At 44.8% G+C, this 23,273-nt stretch overlaps 1 protein-coding gene across 8 annotated transcripts in view; it reads right to left on the reverse strand.

Moving 5' to 3' along the window:
• ralgps2 (Ral GEF with PH domain and SH3 binding motif 2) overlaps nt 1–23,273 on the reverse strand; it is a 110,552-nt gene that overhangs the window by 77,234 nt on the left and 10,045 nt on the right. For 5 of the 8 annotated variants that reach the window (XM_006635074.3, XM_006635075.3, XM_069194414.1 and 2 more), the window contains exons 2-5: nt 6,850–6,929; nt 4,605–4,743; nt 2,277–2,384; nt 972–1,022 (exon numbers count right to left, since the gene is read on the reverse strand). In XM_006635074.3, coding sequence (XP_006635137.2) covers nt 972–1,022; nt 2,277–2,384; nt 4,605–4,670 — 225 coding nt within the window. In that variant the 5' untranslated portion in view covers nt 4,671–4,743; nt 6,850–6,929. Of the gene's footprint in view, nt 1–971; nt 1,023–2,276; nt 2,385–4,604; nt 4,744–6,849; nt 6,930–9,517; nt 9,539–21,997; nt 22,161–23,273 lie in introns of those variants that run through there. The other 3 variants (XM_015356294.2, XM_069194415.1, XM_015356297.2) reach the window with 3 other exon arrangements.

Raw genomic sequence — 23,273 nt, forward strand, 5'->3', positions numbered from 1 at the left:
CTGCCTTATTAAGGGGGAGGGGAATCAAAACAAGAGTAGTTTACTGCTCTGCTGAGTCTTGGTGTTTGCTGTATAAAGCAGTGACACATGGACTGCAGATAGCAGCCACTTTTAAGTCAACGCAACTGCTGTAGCGATGATGACTGAGCTCAAGGACAATTCTGTATGACTACTCGATTGAAACACACTGCCCTCTGGTGGATAGTTCAAGTACAACAACAGCAGAAGAAACAGCCGCGACCAAGAGAATGCTCTAGCTACTTACATTCTCTTCAAATAAGGCAGATGGAACAGGAAAGGGGTTAATGCGCAGTCAAAGGAGTCGAAAGATCTCGTAAAGAAATGATCACAAATTGGCTTATTTTTGAGGAATATGATAGTGAAGAAATCTGTATCAGATTTCCAGTTCATTAAGGGCTCTGTAGCACCCGAAGGGATATGTCTAAGAGCACTATGAATGGAAACATTTGATGTCTCCTGCACCACTGTGTGGTAGAAAAGCTTAATCACACCATCTGATCTCTTTTTTAGGCCTGGCTGTTCCACAAATTCCTTTCGTATCACACCAAAGATAAGAACTGAGATGGGAGACCTCTCAGGAAAACAAAGTGGCAGGTATAAGTGGCACACGAATTTCCAAACCAAATACAAAACCAAACCAAAAACCAAAAGCAGTATGGTGACTGCTCTAGGACGTGCAGGGCCTGACTACTTGATCACGAAAGGTCATGGAACAGAGGTGTAAACGCAATTGTCCTGGGCATATACAATGTGGGCTCCCCAAGTATATTGGTATCTCAATCTTCTACCTGATCTGCTGAATAAAGGGGTTGATGGTGCCTGACTGCAGCCACATGTCACTATGTACTTCAGGATTGGGTGAGAAGGGTTCTGTTCGATGTGTAAAGCACTTTGGGTCCTTTGAAAAGAAAGCACTATATAAATTCAAGGAATTCTTAGTTATTACTCACCTCAGGCTGAATGGCCTTAAACACAGGAGCATCCATCAGTGTTATCTGACCCTATTGGACAAAACAAAAAAAGCTTTGATATTTTAATTCTTTCATTGAAAAAAATGACATCACAGCTGGAACAACTCGGTGATTAATGTAGTTTACGATAAACCATGTGAAACTGTGGTCGAGTTACAACTATGGGGTTTTTTATGTCAGCTATAGTGTTTTTCATTCTTTCCTCCATCAGAGAAGCTGCAATATGAATATGAATCACAGCACTTTGATCTCTGAAGGCCTCAGGGATAACCGACTTAAGTTATAACCACTGATTACTGTCGTCGTAAACAGTCACAGATATGGATGCAAGCAGTTGATTCCCACTCTCTAGGGTTAAATATTGGGACAGTCTTCTATGTGGAGTTTGCACGTTCTGCCCAAAATCACAATGGTTTTCTGTGCGTGTTCCAATTTCCTTCAATTGTGACAGGTGTCTCTCAGTATGTGTGATTGAATATGCATGTCCTGAATGGGCAAGTGTTCATCCCAGGGTATGGTCCTGGTTCGAACCCTGTGCTACCCAGGCTAGGCTCCAGATCACCATGACCCTAAAAGCCACTTACTAAAAATGAAAGGCTGGATGGGAAAAAAAAAATACCCATGATGAACACATTTCTCCCTGTTTCCATAACCAGCGCAAAAGTTGCAGAAAAAATGTGATTAAATGGAGCCTGCTGGGTTACTGGGTGACCACAGAATGTGGAAGACAGAGCAGAAGCTTTCTGTGCTCTCTGGCTCTGGCGGCTGAGCTGAGAGCAGGACACGCATGCAGCTGCAGTGGCAGGGGGAGGTGGGGAGATCGCTCTCACATCCGCTGCCCTCTCCCGCGTGCCACCAGGAGACAGAGCGCCCCGCTCACTGGGGGAGAGGACACGGCACAGCCAGAGCAGGCCTGCATCCGTAATCGCAAGAACGATATCCAAGCGCCGGTGGGGAAAAACAGGATATACAAGCTGTGTTTAAAAAAAAAAAGCCCCTTTTCCGTGCCAGACGGGAAGAATGGCCAGTCTGTTGTCAGTGAGAAGAGCGTGCCAGCAATAATGACAGGCTTTCGAATTCATGGATCAAGTCAGCTGAACGGGTGAATAATCATTACAGACATTCACATCCAAGAGTCTAGTATTGTTCCTTATGCTGTGCTCACTCTGGTTTTAGTCTAATTGGAGACTCTCAGTAAAACATTTCCCGGCAGGAGGCACTGACATTAGTCACAGTGCCCTCAGCTACAGGGCTACAACTGAAACATGTAATCGGATGTCTTACGGCATACTCCTCAGGGGTGACCTTCAGGACGTCAAACACCACGGCATCAAAGCTCTTCTTCAGTTCAGAGGAGCCTTTGTCACTGAGAGACTCGGAGCTGCTGCTCTTCTGGGGAAAAAAACATTCATACCCATTAAAACCATCCGAGTCGAGGTACCGGCACACATTCACCCATCTCTCAGCACTGTAACCCCCACAGAGCACTGCTACACACTGGGCCAGCTGACAGCACAGTCCCCTACTGTCACACACTGTAACCCCACACAGCACTGCCACACACTGGGCCAGCTGACAGCACAGTCCCCTACCGTCACACACACTGTAACCCCACACAGCACTGCCACACACTGGGCCAGCTGACAGCACAGTCCCCTACCGTCACACACACTGTAACCCCACACAGCACTGCCACACACTGGGCCAGCTGACAGCACAGTCCCCTACTGTCACACACTGTAACCCCACACAGCACTGCCACACACTGGGCCAGCTGACAGCACAGTCCCCTACTGTCTCACACACACTGTAACCCCACACAGCACTGCCACACACTGGGCCAGCTGACAGCACAGTCCCCTACTGTCTCACACACACTGTAACCCCACACAGCACTGCCACACACTGGGCCAGCTGACAGCACAGTCCCCTACTGTCTCACACACACTGTAACCCCACACAGCACTGCCACACACTGGGCCAGCTGACAACACAGTCCCCTACTGTCACACACTGTAACCCCACACAGCACTGCCACACACTGGGCCAGCTGACAGCACAGTCCCCTACCGTCACACACACTGTAACCCCACAGAGCACTGCTACACACTGGGCCAGCTGACAGCACAGTCCCCTACTGTCACACACACTGTAACCCCACAGAGCACTGCTACACACTGGGCCAGCTGACAGCACAGACCCCTACTGTCACACACACTGTAACCCCACAGAGCACTGCTACACACTGGGCCAGCTGACAGCACAGTCCCCTACTGTCACACACACTGTAACCCCACAGAGCACTGCCACACACTGGGCCAGCTGACAGCACAGACCCCTACTGTCACACACACTGTAACCCCACACAGCACTGCTACACACTGGGCCAGCTGACAGCACAGTCCCCTACTGTCACACACACTGTAACCCCACACAGCACTGCCACACACTGGGCCAGCTGACAGCACAGTCCCCTACCGTCACACACACTGTAACCCCACACAGCACTGCCACACACTGGGCCAGCTGACAGCACAGTCCCCTACCGTCACACACACTGTAAACCCACACAGCACTGCCACACACTGGGCCAGCTGACAGCACAGTCCCCTACTGTCACACACTGTAACCCCACACAGCACTGCCACACACTGGGCCAGCTGACAGCACAGTCCCCTACTGTCACACACTGTAACCCCACACAGCACTGCCACACACTGGGCCAGCTGACAGCACAGTCCACTACTGTCTCACACACACTGTAACCCCACACAGCACTGCCACACACTGGGCCAGCTGACAGCACAGTCCCCTACCGTCACACACACTGTAACCCCACAGAGCACTGCTACACACTGGGCCAGCTGACAGCACAGTCCACTACTGTCTCACGCAAGCTCGCCGTGCTGTTAGAGCTGTCACTCTCCTGTACTGTATGCCATAGTGTGGAAAATGAGGAAAGGTTGAAAAGCTCACGGTTTACAGGACAGTGTACAGTTCTTGTCTATGCCATGTTGGCCCAAGGCTTACAGAGAACTGTGACAAGACTTGAGCTCGAAATCGGAAAGGGGTATAGGATAAATGGCGCAAAAATAAAACTGACATCAACAAGCTGCTTTTTCTACTGCATGTCCAACGTGAAATAATTTGAATTTTAGAATGGTATAATGATACAAACAGTAACATGCAAAAAAACAAATTAAGTTCTGTGAGAAAACATCTAGACAAATTAATGCAAAAAATCTCACCCTGCAGAGCGATTAGAACATTCTCTTGAAAGACACTGCTTAGAAACGCCGGCATTGAACAGTGGGCAACACACACAAACAAACATCGATGAAGCTCTACAGCAGAACTGCTCAAGAGGCAGATCTTGCAAACAATCGCCTGCACTAATCTTTCACTGTCGGTGCATTAATTGCCTAACTCGGGATATGGGAGCTCAATTAAATAATAAAGGAGTTGACACTAGGCCAGACTTGACTGGAGAGGCTGTATTGTGAATGCTCCTGTCCTTCATCAGGATTTGAAGTCTTTTATCCTGTTTTACTTGCGAGAAGTTGTCTTCCAATGCACCCCTCCCCAGCCCTGCTGCCCTGCGCTGTCACTCACCTCTGATGCAGTAGCAGTGAAGCTGGCGACATGTGACTGCCCATTGGGGAGGTCCATCATTCCCATACCATCTGTCTCCTCGTGGCACAAGAAGGGCAGCAGTTACCTCATGGTCGGGGCAGCACAGCCATCCGTCCCACTGAGCAAAGACACAGGGCAACATGCAGGTCAGGAACATGCCACAACCAGGAAACACCTTGTCTGTTAACATGCAAGCAGCATGGCAACACAACATCACAGACAGCACCTCCTCATACTGGAGAGAAGCTCCCCCCACATAAGCCTGCAGGTGACCAGGGGACAGCCTACTGTCAGCAGACCTTGGCCACCTACCACCCCCGAGGAATCCCAGTCGCAGTGGGCTAGTGACCTGATGCAGGCTCCAACCTGCAATCACAGAGCTCAACGTGTGCTCAGGCAAGCACCGTCACTGACTGATCTGTTCACGAGACTCCACATACAGTACACGGCTTTCATAACTGAAGCAGACGCAATGGCCAATTAAAGTGATAAGAGAGCTCACGGCATCGTCCAACAGTTTGAAATGGTTTCCACATGGACCAAAGGGGCCTCTTCTCCTGACACGTTGAACGTACGGCTCTTGTCTTCTATTAGCAAAAGAGACTCCACCCTGTTTTTGTGCGACTGCGGCCTTTAATGTTGGTCATATACAGGCAGGCACTGTCAAGAAAGCTGATGGGACAACTTCAATAACCAGGGGAGGGATAGAGTAAGAACATCCGAATGTCTGAAGCGTGGGGTGTTATCATCATTGGAACACAAATCGTTTTAGAACACCACAACGAAAGCACAAGACTCTCACTTGGAGAAAAGCCCATTACATTCACAAGTTTACTCACAGGCTACTGAAATAAAGGGTTTTCCTGTGAGTGTTGCACCACTGTTTTTTTTTCCCCTCAATGATTCACATACTGTCTTGTTGCATGTTGTTGAGTAACAAACATGTTGCCACAAAAAAAAGGGTGAGCAGTGAGATGCTGGAGAAAATTAAACACGTTACATGTACTATGTGTGCGAAATGTCTTCATCGAAACAACCTGGGTAAAAATGAATTTTCAAGGGAGGTGTATAGTTGAGGGAAAAACATAGAAGTACTAATGATGGTGAATCATCACCAACATACGTCCGTGTTGGTGTTGAAGGTGTGCATGCATTTTACACAGTGAGCATACGGTAAGATTGCTAGACAAGTATAAAAGCAAGCAAACTCTGTTGGTTGAATGCCTCCATTTCCTTGGGGCTGGATCTTGCAAGTGTATCCCGGTTAATTAAGAACAATGTCTGGATCATGCTGGATGCCTTCGAGCTTGCAGCCCTGCACCAGCTGGTGCTAACTTTCCCATAAGCCACTGCAGCTCACAGAGTGACAAATGGCTCTAACAGGTGGGCATGGCAGAGACATGTAAGCGCAAGTCCTCATTCTCCTGTGCAGCTGTAAGCCAAGCTGATCAACAATTGTGAATAGGATATAAGAATAGAACAAATATTTCGCTATTCTAAAAGGTAAAAAGCTAAATCTTGAATTCCTAGGATTACCATAAGGGAAATGAAGTAAAATGTTAGAACTTAACTTAAAATGTCAGAAAAACTGCCTACTCTTGGCAGAACTTTTACTTTCAAAATGCAAAAAGTGCAAAAAGCACTCTGAAAAGTTAACATGATCTTGGGATTTAACTGTACATGGTGCACACTGAGCACACAGTTGACCTATGCTGCCTTGCACCCTCCTCCTGAAGAGAAACAGAGCTGGTATCCCTCACAGCCCTTAAAGATCAGTCAGCTCTGTTAAAAAGTAGTGAGTGGTCTGGCTGTGTGAGCCTTTGACCTGGAGCCGCAAAGCACCATTAGAAAAGTGAAGGAAGCCCTGCCTTTACTCAGAAAACAAAACAAAAAAAGTTGATGGTCTTATAGAAGTATCCTTGTTTAGCTGCCAAAAAAGACCTTGTTCTACCCTTTTGGGGGAGTCTAGAAACATTCACAGCCCTCTCCTCCTGTCCGTAATCGCACACCAATATAAGTAGGGGTCAAAGGTTTTATTAGTTCTGCAGCTTTTGTCAGAGTAGGTAACAAAGAAGTGCTAAACAGTTCTAATTTATTTTAAACCTGGCAATACAGCTGTAATCCTGGTTGTGGTGAGTCATCCCTAAGGAATGGCCATTAATTCGAGCTGTTACAGTAATGACAGAGCATTCAATACAAACCTCATTCCCAGAAGGTCACTTACCAGCCGCCTGTCAGATCAGCATGTCAGCTGCAAAGCTCTGCCCGCTCCCCCTGCCTGGCCGTCTGTCTCCAATCAGAAGGCTGTGATCAGAACAGGAAGGACAGAAAACACATGAGCATTTCAGGAACAAACTCCTGATACTGCTGTGGACAGGACAGAGGCTCACACAGTGCTCAGAAATTATATTGCTTAGGGCATCCTAAAGTCACGCAGTGCAGAAACCCCACCAACTCAATTAATCAAATAAGAATGTTAACGCAGAACATTGGATACACGATTTATAAAAAGTAACCTGCTTGCAGCACTCGTGATACTTGAGTGGCCTGACTACAAAAAGCAACAGAGTGACACAGCAACCGTGCCCTTAAACCACAAAGAAACATTGCACAACTAAGGCAGACAGCCAGGATATCATGAAAACAAGTAAGAAGTTAAGAGAAGACATGGCTGGGGGTTCTCTTTTACTGACTGGATGGACAAGTGAAGAACACAACATAGGCACAGGCCTGGGTTTCACAGCGACAGCTATGAAAGGAAACGGTCAGTCCTACAGGCTGCACCGTCCCACAGTAGAAAGGGGTGTTCTTGTACATCTTAATACTTCTATTTAAAAGGATTTGACAGCAGCCTGTAGCCGGATCTCATCAGATGTCAGAAGGTAAGCAAAGCTGAGCCTGGTCAGTCCAGGAATGGGAGACCTGTAGGGAGAGCCAGCTTGCGGCTGTAAGGGATGGTGGATTAGCAGGTGGCGCTCTCCAAAACTGACCAAACCCATCACTCTCATTATGGGACACTGCTGAAGGAGGAGCCTTTCCATGGATGAGACTTCCATGCTGAAGTTCTGACTACTTGGTCATTAAAGACCCCACGGCACTGCTCGTAAGGGATATGAATCCCAGTGTCAAGGCTAAAAGAGACTCTGAGCTTGAACAATCTGGTCTCCCTAAAATTCTGCCTAAACCCAACTGGTGAAGCAATTGGGAAAATGACACATAAAGACAGTTATCATTAAAAATGTGAAAGTGTGAATACAACGTCAATAGTTTATTATGGCTCTCCTACACAGATGCAACTCCCTGAATCAGTATATTAGAGAAATAGTTTAATGACTCCCTTTCACCACTTGTAGAACAGACCGCAGTTTGATCCGTCTCTCCCACAAGTCTGCAGTACTCTGAGTCGTCACAAGGTGGGGCCTCTTGCCTCAGCTAAGGTGGAACCGAGGGAAATCTTGTAAGTGCAGGACAAGGGAAGAAAGGTAGCAGCTGTCCTGTGCTGCTGACTGCCGGGCTTAGATGGTGCCAGTATCCCAGGCAAGTGCACAGTGCTGACAGGCGGCCAGGGCACGTGCAGTCACAGCAGCACTGGCTCGGACAATGAGAGGGCTGGCGATCTGCTAGCCTGCTCACACACCCACTCTGTGGTGGTCTGGCACAGGAAAGCTGGCTCCTTCCTCACAGCAACTTTCTTCTGGGAATGAGATCTCATTCACATGGCCCTACCAATTCTACCAGATGACAGGCAGCTTCTGTACTTCTGGTTGGGGACAGCTTCTTGTATAACACATAAGCAAACGCAGTAAACAAAATAAGAATCAAAGTCCTTAACTACTGCTGCTGTATTCTTCAGAAATACTGCATTTGATAAAAGTGGCAGAGAAACATATTTGAAAGAGCCCTGAAATGTGTGCCTCACTGAGCGAGGATATGCTGCAGCAGAAATAAGTCATATTTCAGAGTATACAGTACAGAAACAGACCAAAGTAACTGAGAATCTGAATCCTATCCAGAAAGGAAGAGTGTAAGTTTATATGGAAGGGGTCCACAAATATTTATATCAATGAAGAGAATCAAACTCTGTTTCAATCACAGTTTAAGATAGCATGTGCAGAAAACAACTAAGTTTGAAGAGCGAAACAAAGCTGGTGCCAGGGTTACAAGGAGTACCTAGAATATATGCATTTAGACAAACATCAATATATCAAAACTTAACGTATGCAAATGACAACAACTGACAAAAACCCAAGCAGCCGCAGCTTATATTTGGAGCAGGAACAGGACACAAATGAAAAACCCAGCACAAATCACTACACTTACTGAGAAAGACGATGAAACTATGAACCAGGTGAGAAAAAACATCACAATTAGCTGCTATAATCAGCTCTGGCACTCCTTGCTCTCCAACACCCCCAGGTCACTGACAAATTCCAAGAGCCATGTGCCTGTGAATTTCACTCCAGCCTCTCCCATGAGATCACTGGTCTTGGCGCTCTGCCCTCAGACCAGACTGCTCTGAACCCGGGGCAGAGCTGTGGTAACATGCCCTGTCTGTGTCGGGTGCTCTGCCCTCAGACCAGACTGCTCTGAACCCGGGGCAGAGCTGTGGTAACATGCCCTGTCTGTGTGGGGCGCTCTGCCCTCAGACCAGACTGCTCTGCGTTTCCTGACTCTTAAACAATACTGTTACATTGAATGGACAGGAAATCTTTATCACCCTTTACACAACCTGTTTTTCATAAATGAAATTATGGATAAACTACCCAAGACCTTGCAGATAGCAGTACCAGCCCTCGGTGTGCTCTGGTTTCCAGGAACAGCAGGCCTAGCCACCCAACATTTCAAATCAGGATGTAAACAGAGTTTTTATATCATTAATATTCCACCCTCACCTCTCCTCTGCCTTCCAGTAGGGTCTGAGGCAACATTCAGGCAGCTGCGACGCCCACGTCACTCACCAGCCTCCCGAGAGCCGGAGATTTTATGCTTCATCAGTACAATCTGCTACGAGACCCCCGGAAAAGTCAAGAAGCCACAGCAGGAGGCGGAAGAAATAGGTCTTTTTTCCTTTCCTGTGAACTAGGGATTTGCTGCAGGTGTGTGCGTGGGCACGAGTGGTTCTTGGTATGTGTGTCCTACACATGCAGTCTCCTCAGCTTTAATGAGACCTTTATCAGAGAACAAGAACCGGAGAATGTGATGACAGTCCTGTTCGCACGGCCCTGCAAGTGTGCTGGACACCCAATCAGACCCTCGCATACCTCCGTCGGTCTTGCCTGACGGCGGCTGCTATTCACGGCACTTTATCTGCCCATACCCTGTGCCCACACTCTGGACACTCTGGACACTCTGGACACTCTGGACACTCTGGACACTCTGGACACTCTGGACACTCTGGACACTCTGTGCCCAGCGAGGAAGTGCAGGAACATTTCCAGAGCAGCTCTGATCTACTAAGCCTGCTCGAACGGTGCTTCCAGGCACCCTGTGTACAAAGCCTATGAAGAAGGATGAATAGGTGGGTTGCAGAGGCCCTCAATGAAATACACAGGTTTAAGAGGCAGCTGAAGGGGGCCAGAGAGGCCCAGCACAAAGGGAATGGACTCCTAAATGGACAATCTGATCCATTTCAGGTTTTATGTGCAGCATGGGTCTTGCCAAAGCCGGCTAAGGCATTTTAAATTTCAAGACTGTTACCTCTGAGTGAATTTGCAACAACAGGTATAAAGTTAAAATATTAAAATGTATGAATATCATGTATCATCTGGTAAAATACTATGTGTTCGGTGAGAAGAATTTTGGGTGAGAGGAAATACAAAGCTGAAAACTAGCAAATGGGAATGAAGTCTTCAACTGTAAGGCCTTGAAATATGTATTTAATCACAACAGGGGCTAAGGTGCTGCAGATAGGATAAATAAACAGCCCTACAGGATTAGAAGCGGCATTTGGCCATATGCATTTGCAGGGTCAGATCTGGAGCAGTGATAAGCCGGAATATCCCTGACTAAGGTAAGAAGCGCAGTAACTGACGAAATTCCCTAGTAATTCTGTTCTCCTAGTGACAGACTTAGGCAGCACGATCGCTTAAGTACAAGATCTGCACAAGATCACTAAGTTGGCTCTTCACCAAGACTAAAATCTAGCCGTTATAACAGGATGCCAGCAGAATGAACTCTACATTGATCTTTCTCAGCATAACACTTCATGAAAAGGGACAGAGATCTTGATAACAGCATCATCATACATTCCTAGAGCTGTTTAAATACAGACTTGTAACGCGTCTTTCATTAAAGAAATCATCGTTATGGTACATTCATAGATTGTCAGCTGTCCTGCACTAGTAATAGTATTAATAAACAACAATAATCAACAGAAAAGTCAGAACATTTTATATTATTTCTTTGGAATAATTTTTTGGAAGAGGTCAAAGGGCACAGGTTAGGAACACACTTACACATTTCTTCCCTGAAAAATGAGGATGCCCTTTAACCGCTGAGTGTACAAAACATGCCTTTTAGAACTCTGAACTGTGATTATTGCGACTGTTAAAATGTGTTTGGTATCTATCACACAGTGAGTGATAAAAAAATCTGTTTACACCTGTTGAAGAGCGAACTGCAGCACCGTCACGGATTGAGATTCGCTGAAATTAAATGCTTTCAGAAAATACAAACATCCCTTTTATTCAAAAGTAATAGGAAATCTACAAAAAGATCAATGTCTCTCCTAATCAAAATGATCAGAGGCCATGTGGTTCATAATTGAAACCATCAGTAGGACTGTAACTGAATGAGATTTGGCACAAGGCTACACCATTAAGCTCCCTGCTGCCCAGCCAGACAGAAGAGCAGCCTCCAGCTGGATCATGTGCAGCAGCACCTCTCCTGCACAGCAGATTAGACAGAGATGTGAGACACTGCTAAAATAAATAAAAAACACTCAGCCCTTTGGCTTTTAAGGCAAGCTCATATTTGCTATGGAGCCTTCTCTGGTGAGAGCTCTCGTAGAAAACATTGAGGAGAAGCACCGGCCTCTGGCTGCATCATGCTGGACTCGCACGAGTCCGCTTTGCCTTACTGCTGTTTTTGCTCTACACGACTGCGGACAAGTTCAGGGTCTCTCCCTGCTCTCACAGACAGCATGCGGAGCCCCTAACGCAATGTCAAGAGACACCAAAGTATTAGAAACCAAATGGATTCGCCGACACAGGCAGCAACTTTCAAATTCATCTGCCATCACATCGTAGGCATAACTGGAACGGGTCCATTTCTGTCAGTTCTTTTTCTGCTTTGCTGGCATAGCGGGTCAACCCGAGGCCAAAGAAATCGAAAGGTGCAAGAGTTCCAGCCGAAGTGCAGACAGCCTGCGAGGAGTCTGTAAAAGAGGCACTCTGTCATAGGAGCTTGTTATCATGTGTTAAGGTTGCCTGGCGACACTGAGGGTTTTAATAAACAAAATGAGTATTTTTTCCAGGGAAAGGGGCACTGTTGTTGTGCAGAACAGACCGAACAGAGGAGAGCAGGCACATCATAAACAACACTGCACACAACTACAGGATCTTCCATTTATATTACCGCCTATTCAAGTGTTTAATAAATCAAATGACTTAACTGGCCAAAATAGTTTGTTCCAGACAAGTGGGCTGGTCTACAGGTCATATCAAACCAGCTCCGCAAAGCCTCTTACTGCTGTTAAGGGTCACGGTGTCCCAGAGGCTAAGCCAGGAGTCTGGAACATGGTGGGACAAAAGGGCAATTTAGAGACACAAATTCACCTAGATGGCACATCTTTTGAAGGTGAAAAGACACTGAAGAACCCCCCCAAAAAAAACAAATAAGCAAATTCCATGCAGACGATGTTCCTATTCAGGTCCAGACCTAGGACTCAAGACTTCCGAGGCAACAGTTTTAACTGCTACCCCTCCATGCCATCTTGAACACATAGCAGTGGTGAGTTAGCAATTTTCAGTGAGATTTCAGAAGCTGAGGAAGGCTGGGACGTGTTCATACTCACTCTAAGGTTGCTGCTGTAAATAGTGTTGGGGGACCAGTCTCCAGATCAGAATTTACAGAAACCAGTGATGTAGTGTGGTGAAAGGGGATACCGTCACTGTATTCAAATTACATTACAAAATGGTAGAATTCAGTGAACTGGGTCCCCTCTCTTATATGAAGTACTCAGGGATCAGATAAGATGAAAAGCACTAATCTTGAGGAAGAATGTATAACACAGACTTAAAAAATCCTCAAAACGAAGGTAGGTGGCCTTACCTTTTTCTGCGCTTTCCTAAAACCAACTATGAAGCAAATAGTACTGTCTTAATACACCATTTAATTAAACGCAAAACTGGTAATTCAATCTAACTATGATGAACGTCTTACTCCCAGCTTTCAAAGACCAAAGTGCTGCTCTGTGGGAACTATTCCTGGTGTAACTAGAACTCAATCCTCTAACCGCCTTCAGCCTATGGATAAGCGCTTCCTCTGCTTCCAGGCCCTACTCTCTAATATTCCATTGCCCCCCCTGACTGGGAGGCACAGGTACAGAATTCCTGCAGCTCCAAGAGTGGACAAGGAATTGCCAGGCAAAGCTGGATCAGCGGGATCACTGTGGATCTGGGCAGCACTAATAATTACGCAATTCTAAACAAGTGATCACTAACTGTGCAGAAACTGCAAGAGAATAACTGCAAACTTCATCCTTTTGACTGTACCCACGACTTTTAGTCAAGCCAACCCTTAAGTGAGCAGAGAAGACATTGCGGGCATTAAGGAAAGACTGAGACAAAGCTGGCCGTGCTCAGGGCACTTGGAATGCTCTGCAGGCAACACAAATATTTCTTCCTTAACAGAAAAGGAGTGCGTTAAAAGAAAGTGAAAAAATTGAATTTGGTATTCTAACACAGGGAAACATGGCACAGGGCAGACGATTGTGAAAAAACACTGATACAACCATGAAAAGCTGGAAGAAAATATCATCCAGAATAAATATGATCAGAATCAACCTGAAACAGAGCATACCTAGAGTGCCCTCAGTGGAGATCTGTCCTTTTTGTCTGGAGTCCTGCATTAGGAGTAATTGCATTAGCCTCAAAACGCCTGAAAACAAGACTGCAGACAGCACACTAACAGCTCTGTGTACCAGCTTGCCTCCACACCAGAACACACTGTGATTCAATCTCTTTCCTCCTATAAAAAAGGCCGTAAGCAGACAGACACATTCACACACCCTAAGCAATGAAAACACCAAAAACCGAACAGCCCAGGTATAACCAAGAACCTGGCTGACTAATAAAAAAGAGCTTTTTGTTCGACAAAACATTTTTGAGATGGGCTGCCATTACTAAGCAGTTATCACACGGCACACAAATCTTTAGTCAGCTCAGCTGTACTTGTCTTGACTTGACACATCACAAGTGCTTTGGGTAATACACAATTCCTTCGTCAGTAACAAATATTGCTTAACTCCACAGAATAAATAAAAAATAACTTTTGCTTAATGAATGTGGCACTGTTAAATTGAACAGGAATCTTGTCAAACGTGCTCTCCTGATGAGTTTCTTTAATGCAGAACACACGCTGACCTTGGACCAAGACTTTTTTTTTTAGCTTCTCAGTACGTTGAATAATTAGAGCACCAATTCCAGCAGCCGGCTGCTCATTACTCACTTCATTCAGAAGCCCATAGGGCCTCCAGGTATTTGCTCCAGTTGCTTTGCTGCATGCAGACCAGCAGCACACACTGTGGCACTGGGCACTCCAGCCTGTGGATACGTGTTAGATATAGCCTCCACAGAGCCCGACGCTGCTGAACACTATAAATCCAGAGAGAGGCATCGATGCCAAGCTGGGGGATGGCAAGATCCCAGAGCAGCAGTAAGTGACGTGCGCACTGCACACTTGCAGACTGATTTAGGGCCCCAGCAGGGAATACCCTTGATTTAGCATTCCATCTTGCATTTTAAGAGCTGCATTTGTATTGGTTAAAGATCAACTCAGCGAGCCTTACAAAAGTACATCAGATAAAGTAGCATTGCACATTTCCTCACTGATGCACATTTGCAGTTGTTAAAGTCTGGTGAAAGTGAAACATACGAACCCAAGACTCTGAACTATAACTTGACTGAACTGTGAAAACACTACGGGTGCCTGAATATAGGTCAAAGGACCTTTAATGCTGAAGTGATGTGAAACTGTCCTTGGTAAGCTGCACTGTTATAAGTCTCTGCAAATACAACTACAAAAATTAACAAGGGTATTTCTTAGGTTTGCAGAAGTTACAGAATGTTCTCTTCTGCACATAGCTCAACAAAGAGTTACACATTCCACGTGTTCACAGATACACAGCAGCAACATAATCGACATCAGTAAACACACACTAGAGCTCTTCATTCTCATCGAATGCACGGTCCCACTCAACTATTCCCATCACAGTACAGTCCAGCACATTGTTTAAGGAAGCAAAGCTTACAGGGGGACTGCAACATTATTTTTATATTTCAGGGTTAGAAAGAATCTGCATTGATGAGTGCACTTCCAACCACAACAAAAGTAAAATGTACACAGTAACTTGTAAAACCTCCAATTTACATCACAGAATAGACACAATTTCCAGGAATGAGCAGTGCCATACTGAATTCTGCGATTCAGAATGAGGTAACAATACATCTGCTGATGTGAAGCAGCCCTTCACGTGAGGCTGGTGAATACATCTCTTTTAATCCCATAGAAATATTGCTCTCGACTTCAAGACGGTTTTGCCAATAAATGGAACTTGTTAACTCTGCATTACATCGGAAACTTTCTTTAGTGAAATTTCTGAGGCACAATCTGTACTTCATTCGGACATCGCATTACATCAGTTATTACAGCGACTAGCGAGCTGGAAGGGTCACAACACATCACAATTTGTGGGAACTCTTGCTCTCACCTATGGTGAGACCAAGGGTCTGCAATAACATGGTGACCTACAGTACTTTCACAAATTTCGTGATTTGGTACTTAATTCAGTATTTGTCAAAAGTTTCTATACTGTCAAGAAATTTATTTTGTTACCGAGATTTAATAACCTTTCTGAGATTCCTTTCTAAGGAACCCTTTGAACATGCAAGTGTACTACTACAGAAACCTTACAATAAGTTAAACTGAGACAAGACCACCTGCTTGCTTAAAAAAGAAACCTGTTGGAAAAAGGTTGGGCTCAGAAATCACCAAGGCAGAACTGCATGAAAACTGTGTTGAAGAATGTCATCGGATGCATGTGTGAGACTGATAAATTGAGGAAACAGGACCTCTCCTAATTGCCAATACAACAACACTAAAGACAACTCTTCCTGATGGACAAGGAAGAAGGGATTGTGTGCTTGGCTTTGGGAAAGGAGCAAGCCCTAAGCATTTTCAGAAAAGTGAAAATGTTAGGGAAACTCCCAGGATGAGAAGGCAATAAACAAGCTACAGGCTCCAATAAATCCCTCACTGTGATTGTACAAGCAGTATCTGGTAATGATTTACCCCCATATCATTTCTTTTCCACACATAGGCCTTTAGAGCAATCAGGTAAGCAAATTAAATAGATATTCAGAATTGCATTCATTTCATAACAGCACATCTGGGCCTTGTAATTAAATGCTAAATTCCAAACTGCAGTATCAAGGTTTTAAGAAAGCTTAACACAAATTCAGTACTGATCATTCAAATCAGGGGAGACGACAACTGCAGTTGAGATGAGATGGTTTTTTATCAAATGTGTACATGAAGAGGCAATGATACTAATACACAAAAGGATAAGAATGCATTTGCATAATGGCTTAAGCCACTTCAGGATTTGCAAAGCACAGGATCTGCACATGAGCTGGCACTAAGAGGAAATACTCAAAACCTGTACAACTCTACAGAACTTTTCTCCACTTAGATTTGTGCAGCCAGGAGATCGTCAACTAAGAAAAGGATCGGATTGCTATAAAATGGAAAAGTTACCAGTTTTCTTGAAATACTATTGTTCAAATCAATTTTTTTTTACAAAGGAAGAAGAAAAAAAAGCACCGAGATGCAGCTTCTTCAGATAAGCTTGTCCACACAGCATTACAATGGACACAGGAGGTAGCCTAGACTGCTGCACTTCACTTATCATCACCTGTTTGCACTGCTGTGCTGATTATCTGCTTCTCATCAGCCCTGGGAGCTCCTTCCCAGTCATCAAATACCTGACCATTGTCTTCAGAATCCTTCTCCTGTGACTCAGCTTCCTGAACACCACCAAACCACAAACCATTCCCGAGATGAAAATATTTGATCGCCCCGTCTTAATTGGCACTCACCTTTCTGTGGGCTTCAAAAGCAGCAGTCCTCACATTTTGCCTACATACTAGTTGGAAGCGGTGCCAAAACCTAAAAGTAACGCCCGAGTCGCTAACACAGCTTTCCCACAATGAGTCACTTTCCTTGTACTCTCGCTGGAACAAAGGCATTCTAATTAAACAACTTCTGCATGACTGGTTTTTGATGTTGCCCACAAAAGGATGAGTAAAACAGGTATACTGTACACAGAACATTCAGTGTTTGTGGGGGGGGGGGTGAGGCAGAGCTCTTAAACGCCAGCGCCTGCGTTTGACAGAGAGCGGCCTGGCGCTGTGTGCTGTGTGAAGAGATCACACATGCTTGTCACTAGTGATGCACTGCAGCCCTTCCCTCCTGCCTCTCAGGGTGGCGCCGTCAGGCTCAGAAGCCGGCCAAACGCCCCGTGGCACCGTGGGAAAGAAAGCAGCACACAGCTAGCTGCGGATTAGCGAGACCTGCAGAAACAGGACTACAGTGGGCGAAAACAGGACTTGCCACTGCAGCAGGGAACAGACATGAAGCTCGGCAGGAAACAGGGGGGGAAAAGACAATGGACTTGGTGAAACAAAGTCCAAACATTGTAACCTTAAGGGCAAATTACTGGCCAGAAGTCACGGTATGTTCTAATCTAAACAAAGACAAAAAAAGAAATGGCGGATGAAAAAGACATCTGTCCTATCTGGACGGTTTTGTTGGCCACACACTAGTCAAATTGCATAAATACTACCCTCAGGTATAAGAGATCTGGAGAAAAGGGATGAAATGCAAAATTTCAGGGAGGTCCCACTTCAACTTTAGGCAAACTGCCCGGCTGCTTGAAGTTTTACACAGTATTCTTATGTTTATTCACCATTCTGCTGAGCTTAAGGCAAATAAGCAGAGTAAATGAACTCTCTCACTTCGCAAAATTACTTATTTTTTCATTAAATCTTTTGAACAAAAAATCATTTTTTTCCATTAAATTCCATTTGAACAAGAGCCACCATATGGAAGTAGCGCATGCCCTTCCTCAGACTCCAATTAGAAGGCCATTTGAAAGCTACGGTTAATCGACACCTCTACGAGATGATCCACCCTAGAAGCACCAAGCGTGGCTATGCTATTGCTGGGGCAGGCCGGAGGCGATTATCAGCGGAAGTGTCTGAAGTACGGATCAAGATCCGCTGCTCGTCCCGTGATCCCGCTCTCTTTCCCTCCCTCTCTCTGACAACCGTCCCCAGCCTGGGCTTCTGGATAAGGAGGCCCAGCCCTTGTCACTCCTGCCTTTGAAGTGGCTCTGCACCCAGAGGCAGCTCTCAGAGACACCGTGTTGCTGTAATGTGCCGGCAACAAACTGGAAAAGCTACTCTCTTCAGCAGGCAGAGAGGAAAGCAATTTGCTGGCTCATGTAGGGTAGTTATAAGACATTTTCTGCTTGTCATAACTTGTAGCTTAGTCTTAAAAGGTGTGTGGTTACAAAAAGTTCATATATATGCATGTGAATCCGCAACAGAAAAACACTGTAATTGTAACGATCATGTTCAAGAATTAGATGGTACCTTACGAGCTACTGCCGAGTTTGAGACAAACAAACCCCAGTACAGATACAGTAACAGACATTCACAAAGCACTACTGAAAAACCATTCTAACTGTAAATCCTCCACAATCTCAGGCCCAAAAATAAAACTCATCCACACCAGGCAAGTCTTTTCTTTTGTTCCCTGCAGCACCTGATGTGTGACCCTCTGTTTCTGAACTCTTTTGCCACGCTATCTAATCCAGCAAGATCAGCCTGGTGTACATTCATCCAATAATTCCCAGTCCTAGTCCTGAAGAGCAACACACCTGCTGGCTCTCATTGCAGCCAAGCTTAATCACTTAATTGATTAATATCGCTAGACTACGCCCTATGCTATCACTAACTGTGGCTGAAAAGCTGATCAACACATTTGTGTTCTCTCGAATTGACTACTGTAATGCTCTACTCGCTGGGGTATCTAAATCTACTCTTAACAAACCGCAGTATGTCCAAAATTCAGCAGCCATAATCCTGACCAGGTCTAGTGCAAGTGTTCACATTACTCCTATCCTGGAGTCCTTGCACTGGCTTCCGGTCAAATTCCGTGTAGACTTTAAAATCCTCATGCTCACCTATGAGGCTCTGCATGGCTTGGCACCTCAGTACCTGTCTGAACTATTATCGCCCTACTCCCCACCTCACAACCTTCGCTCTTCTAATTCTGCTCTCCTAACTGTCCCCCAAGCACGTCTACATTCTATGGGTGACAGGGCCTTCTCCTGTTACGCCCCCAAACTCTGGAACTCTCTGCCCAAGGATATCAGAGAGACCTTCTCTAAACTCCTTCAAATCCAGACTCAAAACCCTCTTCTTCAGAAAAGCCTTTACTTAACTGGTTCCATTCTTCACCCCTCTGCTCTTCTTAGTACCACCATCCACGGTCTCCTCTATATATTGTAATTGTGCTTTATCTTGTGTAATCTTCTTATTTATTGTTGTTGTCATCCTGTCCTTTAAAGGTGCTTTATAAAATAAAGTTTATTTTTATTAGATTAATTGAACGAGTTGCTTGATTGGAACATCCCTTCTTCCATCCATTTCCTACTCCATATAACTGTTTTTACAAGAATAATACTTGATGCCAAAAAATGCATTAAAGTGATAAAAATCTAAAAACTTTGTAGCCATAATTTGGATTACATTTACATTTTAAATAGGAAATATAAGAAACTTCTGGTTTACAAGAAAAATACAAGCTACAGTATTCATGAGTGTGCTTTTAATAATGTTAAAATAAAAATGATCTTGAACCTCTGACCCAGGGACTGGGTTAGATCCATTAAATCTTTAAAAATGGAGTTTAAAGCACACATTAACAAAAAGACATGCGTCTCAGGGGTCCTGCACTTCCTGTGTTCTAAGCATGAGGGCTGTTGTGCTACATGAAGAGCTGATTGCATTTGTCTTTAATGTAATCAAATACCTTTCACCGATACTTGCAAGAACAGTGGGTCAATAAAATGATGGTAGTATCTAGTAAAATAACCAAAACAAAACTGGCTTATTGGAGTAAAAGCTTACATCTGGAGTTCATAAACATTTAAAAAACTTCCTATGGCATCCGATTCAAGCCCCTTTAAATGTAAAAATCAGCATTGTTCAAAATGTAGACTGAAGCCAGACGGACTGAACCCAAGTGAATGTCTATTTAAAGAGGTAAAGAGCTGTGCAAAGTTTGCAATCCAGTAGCAGAGAAGGGGGAATGAAGAACATCACAGGCAGTGGACAAAATTAAGAGACACTCAGACATGCAAGAAACAGATCACAAAGCGGGTTCTGAAGGAAAGGCAGACACGACAGGAGAATTGAGGGAGAGGAAGAAAGGACAAAATGTTGTGGAGGTGGTGTCAAGACGAAGCCAGGAAACGTCAGAGCCAGAAAATACTTTGGTATCACCTAGGCCAACCCAGACGATCAAACGACAGCCAATGATGAAGCCGAGAGGCTTCAGATAAGGGATTTCAGGAGCTCTGGTTAGAACAGAGCCATGCAACAAGCTCTCATGTGAAATAATAACACTTAAGAACAAATACAGACAATGGAGAAAGCAACGGAAAACAACATTAAACAAATGTACAACAAGCACAAAAAATACTGAATGGCCAATGCAGATTGAGATTTTTTTCCGTCACAATCACAGTTTTAAAATGCATATAATGTGGAATATTCTCTTCATCTAAATGTAGTGCTTTATATCAGATGAGCTACACAGGCTAAATGTGTGCGATACATTCATACACACACCCACACATGTTGCAGATGCTCAGCAAATAAAATTTCACACACTGCTGCCACATACAGCGAGATATTCTAAGAGCATACTTTAGCGACTACTAGTGTTATTTTCAAGCAGTCTATTAAATAAACAGCTGTACAGTCGTATCTACTGGACAGTAACACATTCTGTGGAAAATTAATGCCATTGTCTCCTTACCTTTATGTGACTTTAAATGCAGAACAAAATAAATGTTTCCATGGATTGTGGCTAGGATACAAAATACTGCACTCGCAAAACCTCTCGTAAATTTACAACAGACCCCAATTAGCTGTGCTATGGAAAAAAAGACTTATGTATGTGAACTCATTAAAGGCATGTTTGCACTGAACTGTTGGCACATATGCCTCTCCTACACCACTGAAGTCAACAGCAGGCCTGGCTAATGTGTCAATTCAGACAGCCCATGTCTGAGGGTAGAATCAGATGCCACTGCTGTAAAGTTTTCTGCACTTTCCATCCAAAGTTGGTGCCATAAACACCAACTATAAATGTTTAATAGAGGCCCAGGAATGCTGTAAATGTGTGTAATTCACACAATAAAACATTTCCTCTAACAGAACCATAAAGACTTAATGATGAAAAGCACTGAGACGTCTCTCATGGGGCTCCTCCAGCACTGCAGCAATGGTTTGCCTAGATTCACAATAAACCACTGGAGCAGACAAGCAAAGCTGTTGAAGATCTTCATTAGAATTCAGAATAGTTTACCAAGGAAAAATATAAAGGCACAAAGCAAATCATAATGAACCTGGTTCAACTTTTGTCCCTCAAAAAAAAAAAAGACCTCACCACTGTATCATTAAATGGGAGAAAAAAAACTTTATTAAAAAGTAATTCTATTTATTCTGACAGAGAGCTTGCAAATGAATGCCTTTTTAAAAAAATCTACAGCATAAAAAGGCTTCAGTGTTTCTCTCTGCAAACAGAGGGAGAACCCTCCTTTTCGTGCCAAACGGAACACAGACGAAATCTATTGGAAGCCAAGCACCAGCTGCGGACCGAGGGAACAGCTGTATCTCTGTCCCAGCCCCACACTCTCCCCAGACCCCTCACCTACATGTGCCTTCCCGAGGCGTTACAACACATCTTAATGGTTCCATTAAAAGCTGTTTATCTGAAGCGACAAACTCTGATAGGGATGCGTGAGCCTCCACCATTAGCTTCAACTCTAAAAATAGACAAGACATTGTTCTGCTCACCCTGCGTAAAAGTCTACTGCTTCCCAAAGAATAGGCTGTGCTGTGGAACAGCCTATCACTGGATGCCTTTATCCCCGGCACTCTGAGCACACAAAAACAACAGGCAAACAATTACCGCAGCAGCAAAATCATTGACTCTGGAAAGGGTTTGTTTAGGATTCTGAATCCTGCTCTCACGCCCACTCCCCGGGCACGATGAGGCAACAGAAATACGGCCGTCTCTTCACAAGTCCCGACACGACGAGAGAGGGCGAGAAAGCGGAAGTGCAGAAGAGGCAACACGCCCTCAACCGCGCATCCCTGCTGGGAGCAGGGGTCCGGGGCCCCTGTCTGACGAGCACGGCTGGAGACCCCCAGAGAACAGCCGATCACTCCGGGACCAGGGCAGTTTTTTGGATTTTTTTTTTTAATTTGTTGCATCTGCCAAAAAGGACGCAGAATATAACCAGTGTGGATGGTTCACATATCAAACGGCTGTAAAAGGATTGAATAAAAGCACTCGTACTCCAGAATCGGGTTTAAAAAATGCTGCAAAAAGCACTTTTTTTTGAAAAAACAAATCTGAATGGTTGGGCGATGGCCGCAAAAAGAGCACTCCTTCAAAGTTCATTATCAAGAGATCCTGCCTCACAGTTTAAAAAACAGGCTCAGATCTGTGTGCACCTGTGAGCCCTGGGCTCACTGTCGGGTGAATCAGGAGTGAGTGAGTAAGGAACAGGAACAGAGAACTAAAGCCCTGCAGCTAGTCCTGGGTTTCCCAGCTCACTACACCACAAACTTTTCCGAAGGAGAAGAAGCCATTTGCCCCACCTACTGTAGCTCATTTGCTTTTCTCAGTAGCTAATTGATCAGACGATCTCACCCGACCGTTTCTCGCAGACAACCTGAATATTGGCTTCAATAACGTGGCTGGGCAGCTTGTTCCAGACACCCACAACCATTTGTGTTGTGAAAGAAGTGCCTCCTGTTCTCAGTTTTAAATGCATTTCCTCATCGTTTCCACTCGTGTCCCCTGCTGGGTCCAATACGTGGATCAGGTATCCTCAGTCTTGCCTTTTCAAGTTTAAAAGGGTTCAGTGCTTTTAGCCCGTCAGTGCAGGACATTCCTTTAGGCCTGGGAGTGTATCTTGATGGACTTCTCTGGAGTGATTCCAGAGGAGCGATCTCTCTTGCATCTCCATGACTCAGATTTTCCACACTATTCTAAATTAAGTCCGACTTATATGTTGCACAGTTGTATCTTTACAATTCTTAATTTAAATTCTATGCTTTTACC

This window comes from Lepisosteus oculatus, chromosome 9, assembly GCF_040954835.1.
Source record: "Lepisosteus oculatus isolate fLepOcu1 chromosome 9, fLepOcu1.hap2, whole genome shotgun sequence".
Taxonomy (NCBI): domain Eukaryota; kingdom Metazoa; phylum Chordata; class Actinopteri; order Semionotiformes; family Lepisosteidae; genus Lepisosteus; species Lepisosteus oculatus.